At 43.0% G+C, this 12,725-nt stretch overlaps 1 protein-coding gene across 2 annotated transcripts in view; it reads left to right on the top strand.

Moving 5' to 3' along the window:
• LOC124619721 (sodium-coupled monocarboxylate transporter 1-like) overlaps positions 1–12,725 on the top strand; it is a 180,450-nt gene that overhangs the window by 152,148 nt on the left and 15,577 nt on the right. For both annotated transcript variants that reach the window (XM_047146284.1, XM_047146283.1), the window contains one exon: positions 2,770–2,954. In XM_047146284.1, the coding sequence (XP_047002240.1) occupies positions 2,770–2,954 (185 nt within the window). The remainder of the gene's footprint in view (positions 1–2,769; positions 2,955–12,725) is intronic.

Raw genomic sequence — 12,725 nt, 5'->3', positions numbered from 1 at the left:
TTGTATGCAGCGATCTGACGCCCACGACTCTATGGAAGAATCTCCGTAGCTTGGGGGTCGGAAAGGCAAAATCGGAAACTACTTTTCATGTGTCTGCTAACGAATTAAATGAATTCTTCTCTGCACCTCTGAATACCAGCACAGCTGATAATTACCGTCCACAAGAATCCCCAAACAGGATAACTAACAACGATACCTTCCATCTAAAACATGTAACAACAAATACGGCAAGAAAAGCAATAATGAGAATCTCTTCTGATGCAATAGGCAACGACAGTATCGGTATAACCATGATTAAGAATGTTGCCGATATCTTAGTACCTGTCTTAACTGACATATTTAATTTTTCCCTCGTGAACGGAATATATCCTACTGCATGGAAAAGAAGCCTAATTCGACCCATCCCTAAGATCGAAAACCCGCAACTGCCTAGTGATTACCGACCAATTAGCATACTGCCTGCTGTTTCCAAAGCACTTGAATATATTGTTCATGACCAAATCACTGAACACTTGCATGAATTCAGCCTATATGACAAATTTCAATCCGGTTTCCGTAAACATCACAGCACAAACACTGCTCTAATTAAAGTAACTGATGACCTGAAATATGCCATCGACAATCGAAAGGCAACAATATTGACGCTACTGGACTTCAGCAAAGCTTTTGACACTGTTAACTTTGACATATTGCTCAGAAAAATGCAACAGCTTAATTTCTCTGATAGTGCAATGAGATGGTTTGAAAGCTACTTAAAAGACAGACAGCAATGTGTTGTCTGCGTAAATGAAAAATCTTCCTGGAAACATGTTTCCTCGGGAGTGCCACAAGGATCAGTCTTAGGACCACTTTTGTTTTCTTTATATGTCAACGATATTTCGTCGGTTCTGTCCTCCTGTAAATATCATTTCTATGCCGACGACCTCCAGCTCTACCTAAGCGTCAGACCTGAAGATGTAAACACTGCAATCGCTCAGATGAATGATGATCTGTCTTCAGTAGTGAGATGGGCGAAAAACCTGGGGCTTAAACTAAATGCAAAAAAGACGCAAGTAATCTTAATAGCCCATCAGAAATTAATAAGTTCAGATTTCTGCGAACGGCTACCTCCTATTCTGCTCGACGGTACTCCAATACCATATCAGAAAACAGTGAAGAACTTGGGTGTAACTTTGGATGAGCATCTCAACTGGGCGGAGAATACAGTCGCAGTGTGCCGAAAGACGTCTGCTTGTCTCTATGCTCTCAAAAAGTTTCGGAACATATTTCCACAGGACTTGAAACGCCAGCTCGTGCAAGCACTCGTTCTACCGAACCTCCACTATTGTGATGTGATTCAACAAGGCATGAGTAGTGAAAACAAAAGACGGCTAGAGCTAACCATGAATGCCTGTGTGCGTTACACCTGCAACATTCGCCGATATGATCATGTTAGTGCTTCATACTCCGAGCTAGGGTGGCTGCGGCCGGACAAATTGCGTGACTACCACACTCTATGTCTACTCCACCGACTCCTCATCGCGCAAGCACCCCAGTACCTTGCTTCAGAGATTAAAAACCTGTCATGTCATCATAATCGAAACACGAGGTCACTCTTATTTGGTATCCAAACTGTGCCCACTCACAAAACAAAAACTTTTGCAAACTCCTTCTCAGTTGCAGCTGTCCGCCTATGGAACAAACTGCCCCTTACCTTGCGCAAAATTCGATCTCCTGCTGCTTTTAAGAAGAAGTTGAAGCATTTCCTACTATCATCCTCACAAAGTTCTCCACAAAATTAATGTACAAGGACAATCCCCTCATCTGTCAAATAGCAAAGCTAGCGTCTCCTATCTTGCTCCTGAGATGCCTTCCTCTTCATCTTTCTCTATTAGCCACGCAATCTTCTTTTCCTTAATTATGTTTCATCATGTCTCTATTCTTCTCCTCCCTTCACCATGAGTCTCCCTCATACTCCGTGCTGCCGGCACTCCTATCTAAAATCTGTCTCTTCAATAATGTCTAATTATAACAGTACTTGTGACCTAAGAATATAAACTCTGTATGCATGTATTTTTCCAGGTGTACCTTTCAAATTGTTTATTTCACTTTTTGTACTAGATGTAGTTTAACATGCCTACTAAAACATATGAATGTAAAATAAGTAGAATGCCTGGTTAGATGTAAGAGAGGGCCTGATGGCCCTAATCTTGCCAGGTTAAATAAATCAATAAATAAATAAATAAAATAAATAAATAAAATGAACTGACCTGAGGTCGACATTTACCAACCTTTAGATTCTACTGTAAATAATTCCTGTGAGTATTCTGCATCAATGTTTTAAATTGACAGTTCGTTAATATTCATACCTGACTAAAGCCTTCTAGTTTACAAGCCAAATAACTTCGAATAAAACACTCGAGCTTTCGACAGCTGTCACCGTCTGGAATCTTCCAGTGAAGGTCGACACATGCAAGGAAAGGCTAGTTGGGCAGCTCCAGTATGCCACGGGATCGATGACGTCAGATGGTGACAAGGACCTGCGCCACGTTCGAAACTTTCGCTCCCATCTCTCTACAAGAATCAACTTAATTCACGCCTACCACCGCGAAAGACTGCAAGGACACAAATATTCAAGTGTCAGCATCTGGCTTTTTTTGACACCTTAGAAAGTTTTTTGAATAAAGGTCTGCTTTCTTTTCAGTCTTGCTGATGTTTAAGAGACGAAGAACGTATGTTTGGGCAGTTGGCACGCAATAACAACTCCTTAATTTAGCTATGTATGCGCAGGGAGCTCTGGCGGGCGGCTTGACCAGCGTAGCGGTGATGTCGTGGCTGATCCTGGGCGGTCAGGCGTACCAGGCCAGCGGCGACATCCGCTTCGCCACCAAGCCCCTCTCCACTGCCGGCTGCCGCTACGCTTTCGACCGCGTCCACAACGGCTCTGTCGCCGTCGCAGTCGACTATCAGAACAGGTGAGTGGAACAGCAGGCGCCTGACGGTCCAGTGTATGAAATTAATTTAGGGATTAACAACGAGTGTGGGTGCCATGTAAAACTTAAATAATACTGTATCCTCAAAAATACTCTAGATATTGCGCACATAATCAGTTAATTCACTTGTTAGACAAAACAATGCTTTACTTGGAATGCCGAATTAAAGCTGTTAAAACGCCTGAATCATCGTGCTGCACGTAAGGGTGGCACAAGATTTAGAATACTGTGAAACCTCGCTTGTCATTAATCACGATTTCCGAGTCACCAAGAGTACAGTATTTGATACTCTGAAAGGAATAACGGCAACAGTCGGCGATGAAAATCATTGAATGAAAATGAGCCGACCGACATACACTGATCCTGGTACTGTATCAGTTAACAAGCCAACACTGAAATGTACTGTACTGTGATGCCCCTGTTTGTTGTGAGCGAGAAATGATATCAAGTGAAAGAAGACACTAGCGTTCGTGCACAAAACGTTAGATACGCTACGTGGAATGGATAAAGGAGATCTGTTGAAAGACATTGCTGCTGTTGGAATTGCAAAGGTGTTAGGAAGTTTAACATCCCAGAATGCTCAGATATAGGCGTTAAGGAAATAAATCACAGTGATGCTGGATGTAATCGATTTCTGATGACAAAATTATTGCCATTTGTTCGTCTGCAGGGTAGTGAAGATGGATTAGCTGACAAAGTTGGCGCTGAATCTGAAGACATTACGAGACACACAGAAACAACAACGTAGCGTAAGAAAACAATACTTGACTTGGAATGTCAGGCGGAAACAATTTCAGCCGAATTAAAGCTGTTAAAACGCCTGAATCATCGGGCTGCACGTAAAGGACGTATGAAACTGACCCAAAAGAAACCTGCGTATTATTTAACTGTCTAAAACTTACTGTTTTATTTTCAACATCTCGTAAAAATGTATATGGCGCGTCGAGTAGTCCCATGTTCGATATGTCGGAGGAATACAGTGCTGTAAATGTGATTTTCACGTTATGAAATACTGACCTGTCCTATCCTCGGAGCATGGAGGTGCCATTCGATATTCAAGGACCATTGAGTAGCATGTGGTAAATTGCGATTGCGTACCCATTTCTATTCCTCCGATTACAGCGCCATCTGTGGCGAAACGAAGAAAATGCTTCGGACATAGCGTATGTAGGTTTTACAGTAGAATCGTAATCTGAAATAAAAAACGGGGATTTGCACTGAAGATTTTAAAGCTGTCCTCCACCACCCCTCTCCTCGCCAACGACGATACGGTTGGGGGGGGGGGGGAGTCAAGTGTGGTATCGTTGAATGTCCCCCTTCAACAGAAACAAGTTGTTATAATTTTTTTGTGATCTCATGTGTCGTTTTCGACACATTCCAATGTCTTCAGTTAAAATAAACACGCTATATGTATCAGATCCTTGATAGTGATACTCCACGTATGCCTTACAGTAATTAAAAATCGCTTGTGGTTCCTGTCTCCCAGCTGGGACATCGGCACAACATGTCGTATGATTTAATTATGTGGTATTTTATTTGTGACATGCTGGTGTCTCTGCTTACTTTTTATTACGATTTGACGCAACATCACTATATGTGACTTCCAGTGCTGTAGAAATAATGTACATCTAATAATGTTACGAGATCCGATGATGACAGCTTAGGTCTTCCGAAACCGGTAATAGTAATAAAAAGAATTTCAGGCAATCTTGGAAAACTCGATTCTCAAGTATAGTATAACTATAGATGAAAGTAAAAACGTTCGTAGTCATTTCACAAAAAAAAAATGGACTTTTACGGTAGGTGTTGTCGCCCACTTTATGCGCTGCTTAGGATAGCATTTTTTGTGAGAAGACTATAGAAGAGAGAGGCCATAGTTATGGTTCTCTGGCTCAGTGGTTATGTGCCAGGGTTCAGATCCAAAAAGGTAGGCTCCGGTCCAAAGTGGATTCTAGGATTCTTTTCGTACACCCCTGGCAATGATATGTTAGTGTGAAACATGTCAAGAAATTCTCTATTGTTAAGGTGAGTAAGTTAGTTCTAAAATGGGGAAAAGGTGAGTGCATAATAAAGGCAACATGACCATCCTTACTAAAGTCCTCTGGTGTGCAAACCAACCTTCAGGGTGAGGATAGCTTCGCTTTTTAATGTCAAAACGAAGTTCAAATCTGTAGCAGTACTTTTTGGAACCGAAGACGTAAAAGTAACAGTGTTCCAGTTACGCCAGAAGACAGATTCCCAATTTGGAAAGTTTGGAGCGACAGGTATGGTATTATTTTACTATTGTGTTTTGTTGTTGCGGTCATCAGTCCGAAGGCTGGTTTGACGCAGGCCTGCTTGCCACTCTAAACTGTGCAAGCCTTTTCACTTCCGAACAACTACTGCAATCTACGTCCTTCTGAATCTGCTTACTGTATTCCTGTATTCATCTCTTGGTCGTCCTCTACGATTCTTAACCTCCCCCCCCCCCCCCCCCCACCACTTCCCTCCAATACTAAACTGGTGACCCCTGATGTCTCGGAATGTGTCCTGTAGTCAAGTTGTGCAACAAATTTCTTGTCTCCCCAATTCTGTTTTCTGCCTCCTTATTATTTATGTAATCTACCCATCTAATTTTCAGCGTCCTTCTGTAGTAACACATTTCAAAAGCCACTATTCTTCTCTTGTCTAAACTATTTATCGTCAAAGTGTTACTGCCATACATGGCTACATTACATAAAAATGTCTTCAGAACAGACTGCCTAACACTACACTCGATGTTAAAAAATTTGTCTTCTTCAGAAACGATTTTCTTGCCGTTGCCAACCTTCATTTTATGTCCTTGCAGATTGCAGTAGTTATTTTGCTGCCCAAACAGCAAAATTCATCTACTGCCTTTAGTGTCTCGTTTCCTAATCTGATTCTCAAAGCATCAACCGATTTAATTCGACTGCATTTGATTATCATTGTTATCCTTTTGTTAATGTTGATCTTACATCCTACTTTCAACACACTGTACATTCCCTTCAACCGCTCCTCCAAGTTCGTTGCTGTCTATGACAGAATTACAGTCTCATCGGCAAACCTCAAAGTTTCTATTTCCTCTTCCTGAATTTTAATTGTTACTGCAAATTTTTATTTGGTTTCCCTTCGTGCTTCTATTATAATTTCCGTGCTTCAGTGGTCAAGAGTTTTCAAAAGAAGCAGAATTAGTAGTGGATGTCTTTTGTTATGGTCCTGGAACTAAAGTGAGTGAACTGCTTGTTAGCTAAAGTACCTGATACAGAATGTAACTAGAGCTGCAGTTTCGAATCGTAAGTCACGTGAAACTTACTATTTAGCTCCCAGAGTTGACACAGTACGGTCACATAGGGCACTGAACGGGCATTTGGCGGTTGCTCAGAGCACTGCTCTAAGATCTCGCAGGCGGCGCCTTGTCGACGTCGGCAGCCGCAGCAGGCGGCATCCTCGGAATTCCTACCTTTCGTCTTTATTTGTGTGCTAGAAATGTGATTTTGGACTGAAAAGCTTTTGGATTTTCTTAGAAGACAAGGGAGTAATGTTTGTGGCAAGGACAAAATAATTTCCTCTCTTTGAATCAAATTTATTGAGGCTACTGTATAGCTTCACTTCAGTACGGAAAGAATATCTTTCGAATGATGTGATGAAAGGAGCCGCTCGTTCTTTTCAGGGAGTATTCCTGCGTGAATGTTACCTCTCTAACAACCGCATACCACCCACAGTTAAAATCGAAATCAGTCAAAATGGTTCTCGGTCAAGACAGTCATTGTTCTCACTTTTGCCACATCGCGTGAGCGTACACATTACCGACTCGCAGGTTTCCGTCATCTCATAACTTTAAGAAAGTTTGTTGCACACATTTTCAAGAATTAATGCCATTATATTACTTCATCCATCGGTGTTCGGCAACATTTAATCAAGTTAATGCCCCGGCACTATTTTACACACTCACGAGCAAACACGCCAGTTTCTCGATGCCCTTGCCTCCTCTTACCGTTCGCGACGCCACACGGCGTCCGGCTATTTGCTGTACTTCTCAGCGGATCTGGCTCGCTTCTGCGTCTTTCCTTCAATAGACTAGTACTGTTTGGAATCATCTTTAGACACTCCCATCTCCCACAGAGAGAGAGGGGGGGAGACAGAAAGAGAGAGAGAGAGAGAGAGAGAGGGAGAGAGAGAGAGACTCTCTAGTCGGATTTCGGTTTGATACTTTTAAGTCCTTTTCGTTATTTCTGTAAACTTTAAATTTTGGCTTCCTTGCCGCCTCCCACCACTCAGATGGCTTCCTCGTCACGTTCTCTCACTCTGGCCTCCAAGCAATGCGCAACACAGATTGTCCTACGTGCCGCCATATTACGCACTCTTTCGTCATCCACATAAAATTCAGAAAAAAAAATCATCGCCTCTTAAATGAAGCATGATCGTTACAGCTTCATAACGACTAGTAATTCCAGAAATATGGACATTCAAAGTCAATACTTCCTCATTAAAATACCGAAAAAGAACGAGTTACAAATTAAGGATGAACCAAAGATAAACAAGATCGGCCACGCGGTGCTAGAAGGAATCGACATCAAACCAAAAACGATTAAATAATGTAGCACAGAGGACAACGTCGCTTCTATGGCTCTGACATTTTAAAATAAAGAGCCAGTGTCATGTCAGAATTATATGTCAGTCCCCTAACAACCTGTTCTGCAATACTACACCTTTCCGAAGTAGTGAAGTCATATGAAATACTTCTAGCAATGTTTTTCCTCCACTTCTTTAGTCTCTTCATTGTGTTGTAGAGGTTGCCTACTCTCTGCTGTCTGTCAGGATGCAGGCCGACGAAGCTGTGAGGCGTCGCCAGACGCAGTGAAACAGGAGTAAGTATTACTTCATTCATTTGTCTGAATGCATCTCGTCGCCTTGTCTTCGGCAGTGGCTGGTGGCTTAGCAAGCCGACGAGGGATCTGCTGAACCCAGTGGCTGCCTCAGGCTGACGTATCAAGCTTCATCAACCCTGCACCCACAGCAGTGACTTCTAGTAAGTAGGTTGTCGCCTGTGGTGTGGAACGTGTACCCAGTCGGAAGCTCTGATCGAAGATGGCGGTGGCTTCAGTGCATGTGTGTTGTCTCTCACACGCCATTCTGGGAGTACACTGTACATCCCACATCCTGCCCATGTTGTCCTATTGGATGGATGGCGATGTCGTATGCCTTGAGGTTGTATTGAATGCTGATCCTGGCCTTTGGTAGGCTGCCTGACCCAAGTTATGCTAGAGTTCAGAGCAGTTTGTGCTGCAAGCTCCAAAAGGTGTTGGTAGGCCCCTGTTCTACCCATCAGTAGCAGCTGGTTCTGGAGGATGGCTTCTATCATTTGTTGCTACTAATCGCTGGTCATCTCGTAAGTTGGCAGGAATATGAGTGGTACTATAATAATCTCAGACACAAGATATTAGCATACAATAATCAGAGAATCGAGTGCGTACGACGTGAATGTCATTCATTTTACTGATCGACTGACACTAGCCTAACGAGGTAGACCATTTATGGCGCTGAGGAGAGACTCTGCCTGTTGACATCATTCTTCATGACCAAATGGATTCTGCTCTTTACGAGTTGTTAGCGAAAAATGGTTCAAATGGCTCTGAGCACTATGGGACTCAACATCTGAAGTCATAAGTCCCCTAGAACTTAGAACTACTTAAACCTAAGTAACCTAAGGACATCACACACATCCATGCCCGAGGCAGGATTCGAACCTGCGACCGTAGCTGTCGAGCGGTTCCAGACTGAAGCGCCTAGAACCGCTCGGCCACACCGGCCGACGAGTTGTTAGCGCTCTTCCGTTCTGCTACGTTTGCTTAGCCACTTTGTATGTGTTTTAACTGGTTAGTCACACCCTTGCTGGATGTTGTTGCATTTTCCTTAGCACTTTCTATACCATGTTTCGAGAGCAACGGAGGCAGAGTGGTCTGCACTCATCACTCTGCTGAGCTCACTCGCACTCAGACACAGAAGTGTGTTGCACTTTTTTTGACCGACTAACCACGTCGTAATGTTTACGCTTAGTGGCTGGCTCGTATTGGTACTTCCATGTGCTTGAACAATCTCGTTCTGTCTGGAGTTAATTTCTTCTGTTGGAGAAGGGAGCATCATGGTCTCGGGAATGTTTTCGTACCATTACCTGGTTGATTTCGTCATTCTGGAAAGCGCAGTGGATCAACACAAGTATGCATCTATCCTTGGGGATCATATTCACTCCTACATTCAGTTTGTTTTCCACGGGAGGATGGTATCTACACCAGGTTCAAATGGTTCAAATGCCTCTGAGCACTAAGGGACTTAACATCTGTGGTCATCAGTCCCCTAGAACTTAGAACTACTTAAACCTAACTAACCTAAGGACACCACACACATCCATGCCCAAGGCAGGATTCGAACCTGCGACCGTAGCGGTCGCGCGGTTCCAGACTGAAGCGCCTAGAACCGCTCGGCCACTCTGGCCGGCATCTACACCAGGAATATGCAACGTGTTACACTGTTCACAGTGTACATACGTGGCTCGATGTTCACCGCGTTCGGTTTACTGTAGTCCCCTGGTCCCCAAACTCCCCGGATTAAAGCCCAATCGAGAATTTGTGGGACCATCTCGATCAGGCTTTTCCGATCACGGATCCTCAACCGAGACATCTAGCGCTGCTGGCCACGACACTGGAGCTGGTATGGCTTCACGTCCCTGTAGGTACCTTCCAGAACCTCATTGATACTCTTTCTGCACGTCTCTCAGATTCGTAACTTTACAGGTTTAATTACAGAGAATTGTACACTTTATGAGTTCAGCAGGCAGAATGGCACAGCCGTACGCTTAAGCTGAATGTCACAGATTTCACTCAGATTGCTACCGACCAGCAAATGTTCAGAGCCCTTTCTTGCCCCCATTCGCAAAATTCATCATTAGTGATACCCCACTTTTTCAGAATAGTCTTGCACGTTGTCACCCCTGTTATCAACCTGTTGAGGGGCCTTTAACTTCCTGTATTGGAGATGGCAGCCTGATGGTGGCTTCTCTTTTCCTATCCGTAATCCTCCAGGAGACTTTGTACGCCGCAGCTCAGTTTGGCAGGCTTCTGCTGAACTTGGAATTGGTGCTGCTGTAAGTAGGAAGCTCTATCTGGATTTTAGTCGAGGTGGATAGGCGTGAGTTCCGAACAATGAACGCCTTGGCTCTGTTTCTTGCTTCTTCTTTTCATTCTCTGCTGCTACTTTTCATATCCGGAGGTGCTGCATCCATGAATGGAAATATCTTGTTGACCGGGGTTGATCTTATACACCCTGTGAGTATGTGGCTTGTCTCATGAAGAGCTACATCAGCTTGGTTAGCATGTGCAGAATTCCTCCAGAATGATGCTGTGTACTCCGTAGCAGAGAACACAGAGCAAGTGCGGATGTACAGAGGACGGTGGCTGCGTTCCCAAAAACACAGTTGTTAGTCGTACTCACTCGAGTGAAAGTGGCTTCATTAGTAAACACTATTAATAGGATTACCCTCCTGTTTGCAATTTACTATCGAGAAAATTCCAGTCGTCGTCCTTCGTCTCCTTCTCGAATGTGATGAAAACACTGTAAACTATGGTAGAGGCAACACATACTTAATGTCCGCCGTATTCTTGTAGAAGTCAAGGTCTGTTTGTTGAAGAGCTACGTTCTACCAACTGAGTTGTTGTTGTTGCTGTGGTCTTCAGTCCTGAGACTGGTTTGATGCAGCTCTCCATGCTACTCTATCCTGTGCAAGCCTCTTCATCTCCCAGTACCTACTGCAGCCTACATCCTTCTGAATCTGCTTAGTGTATTCATCTCTTGGTCTCCCTTTACGGTTTTTACCCTCCACGCTGCCCTCCAGTATTAAATTAGTGATCCCTTGATGCCTCAGAACATGTCCTACCAACCGATCCCTTCTTCTAGTCAAGTTGTGCCACAAACTCCTCTTCTCCCCAATTTATTCAATACCTCCTCATTAGTTATGTGATCTACCCGTCTAATCTTCAGCATTCTTCTGTAGCACCACATTTCGAAAGCTTCTATTCTCTTGTTGTCTAAACTATTTATCGTCCACGTTTCACTTCCATACATGGCTACACTCCATACAAATACTTTCAGAAACGACTTCCTAACACTTAAATCAAAACTCGATGTTAACAAATTTCTCTTCTTCAGAAACGCTTTCCTTGCCATTGCCAGTCTACATTTTATATCCTCTCTACTTCGACCATCATGAGTTATTTTGCTCCCCAAATAGCAAAACTCCTTTACTACTTTAAGTGTCTCATTTCCTAATCTAATTCCCCCAGCATCACCCGAATTAATTCGACTACATTCCATTATCCTCGTTATGCTTTTGTTGATGTTCATCTTATACCCTCCTTTCAAGACACTGTCCATTCCGTTCAACTGCTCTTCCAAGTCCTTTGCTGATTCTGACAGAATTACAATGTCATCGGCGAATCTCAAAGTTTTTATTTCTTCTCTATGAATTTTAATTCCTACTCCGAATTTTTCTTTTCTTTCCTTCACTGCTTGCTCAATATGCGTATTAAATAAGATCTGGGATAGGCTACAACCCTGTCTCACTCCCTTCCCAACGTCTGTTTCCCTTTCATGCCCCTCGACTTTTATAACTGCCATCTGGATTCTGTACAAATTGTAAATAGCCTTTCGCTCTCTGTATTTTACCCCTGCCACCTTCAGAATTTGAAAGAGAGTATTCCAATCAACATTGTCAAAAGCTTTCTCTAAGTCTACAAATGCTAGAAACGTAGGTTTGCCTTTACGTAATCTTTCTTCTAAGATACGTCGTAGGGTCAGTATTGCCTCACGTGTTCCAAAATTTCTACGGAATCCAAACTGATCTTTCCCGAGGTCAGCTTCTACCAGTTTTTCCATTCGTCTGTAAAGAATTCGCGTTAGTATTTTGCAGCTGTGACTTATTAAACTGATAGTTCGGTAATTTTCACATCTGTCAACACCTGCTTTCTTTGGGATTGGAATTATTATATTCTTCTTGAAGTCTGAGGGTATTTCGCCTGTCTCATACATCTTGCTCACCAGATGGTAGAGTTTTGTCAGGACTGGCTCTCCCAAGGCTGTCAGTAGTTCTATTGGAATGTTGTCTACTCTCGGGCCCTTGTTTCGACTTAGTTCTTTCAGTGCTCTGTCAAACTCTTCACACAGTATCATATATCCCATTTCATCTTCATTTACATCCTCTTCCATTTCCATGATATTGTCCTCAAGAATATCGCCCTTGTATAGACCCTCTATATACTCCTTCCACCTTTCTGCTTTCCCTTCTTTGCTTAGAACTGAGTTTCCATCTGAACTCTTGATATTCATGCAAGTGGTTCTCTTTTCTCCAAAGGTCTCTTTAATTTTCCTGTAGGCAGTATCTATCTTACCCCTCGTGAGATAAGCCTCTACACCCTTACATTTGTACTCTAGCCATCCCTGCTTAGCCATTTTGCACTTCCTGTCGATCTCATTTTTAAGACGTTTGTATTCCTTTTTGCCTGCACTTACTGCATTTTTGTATTTTCTCCTTTCATCAATTAAATTCAGTATCTGTTCTGTTACTCAAGGATTTCTACTAGCCCTCGTCTTTTTACCTACTTGATCCTCTGCCGCTTTCACTATTTCATTCCTCGAAGCTACCCATTCTTCTTCTACTGTATTTCTTTCCCCCATTTCTGTCAATTGTTCCCTTATGCTCTC

Source organism: Schistocerca americana, chromosome 6 (assembly GCF_021461395.2).
Source record: "Schistocerca americana isolate TAMUIC-IGC-003095 chromosome 6, iqSchAmer2.1, whole genome shotgun sequence".
In the NCBI taxonomy this organism is placed as follows: domain Eukaryota; kingdom Metazoa; phylum Arthropoda; class Insecta; order Orthoptera; family Acrididae; genus Schistocerca; species Schistocerca americana.
The sequence above is the reverse complement of the archived record's forward strand: the minus strand, read 5'-3'. Positions and strand labels throughout refer to the sequence as shown.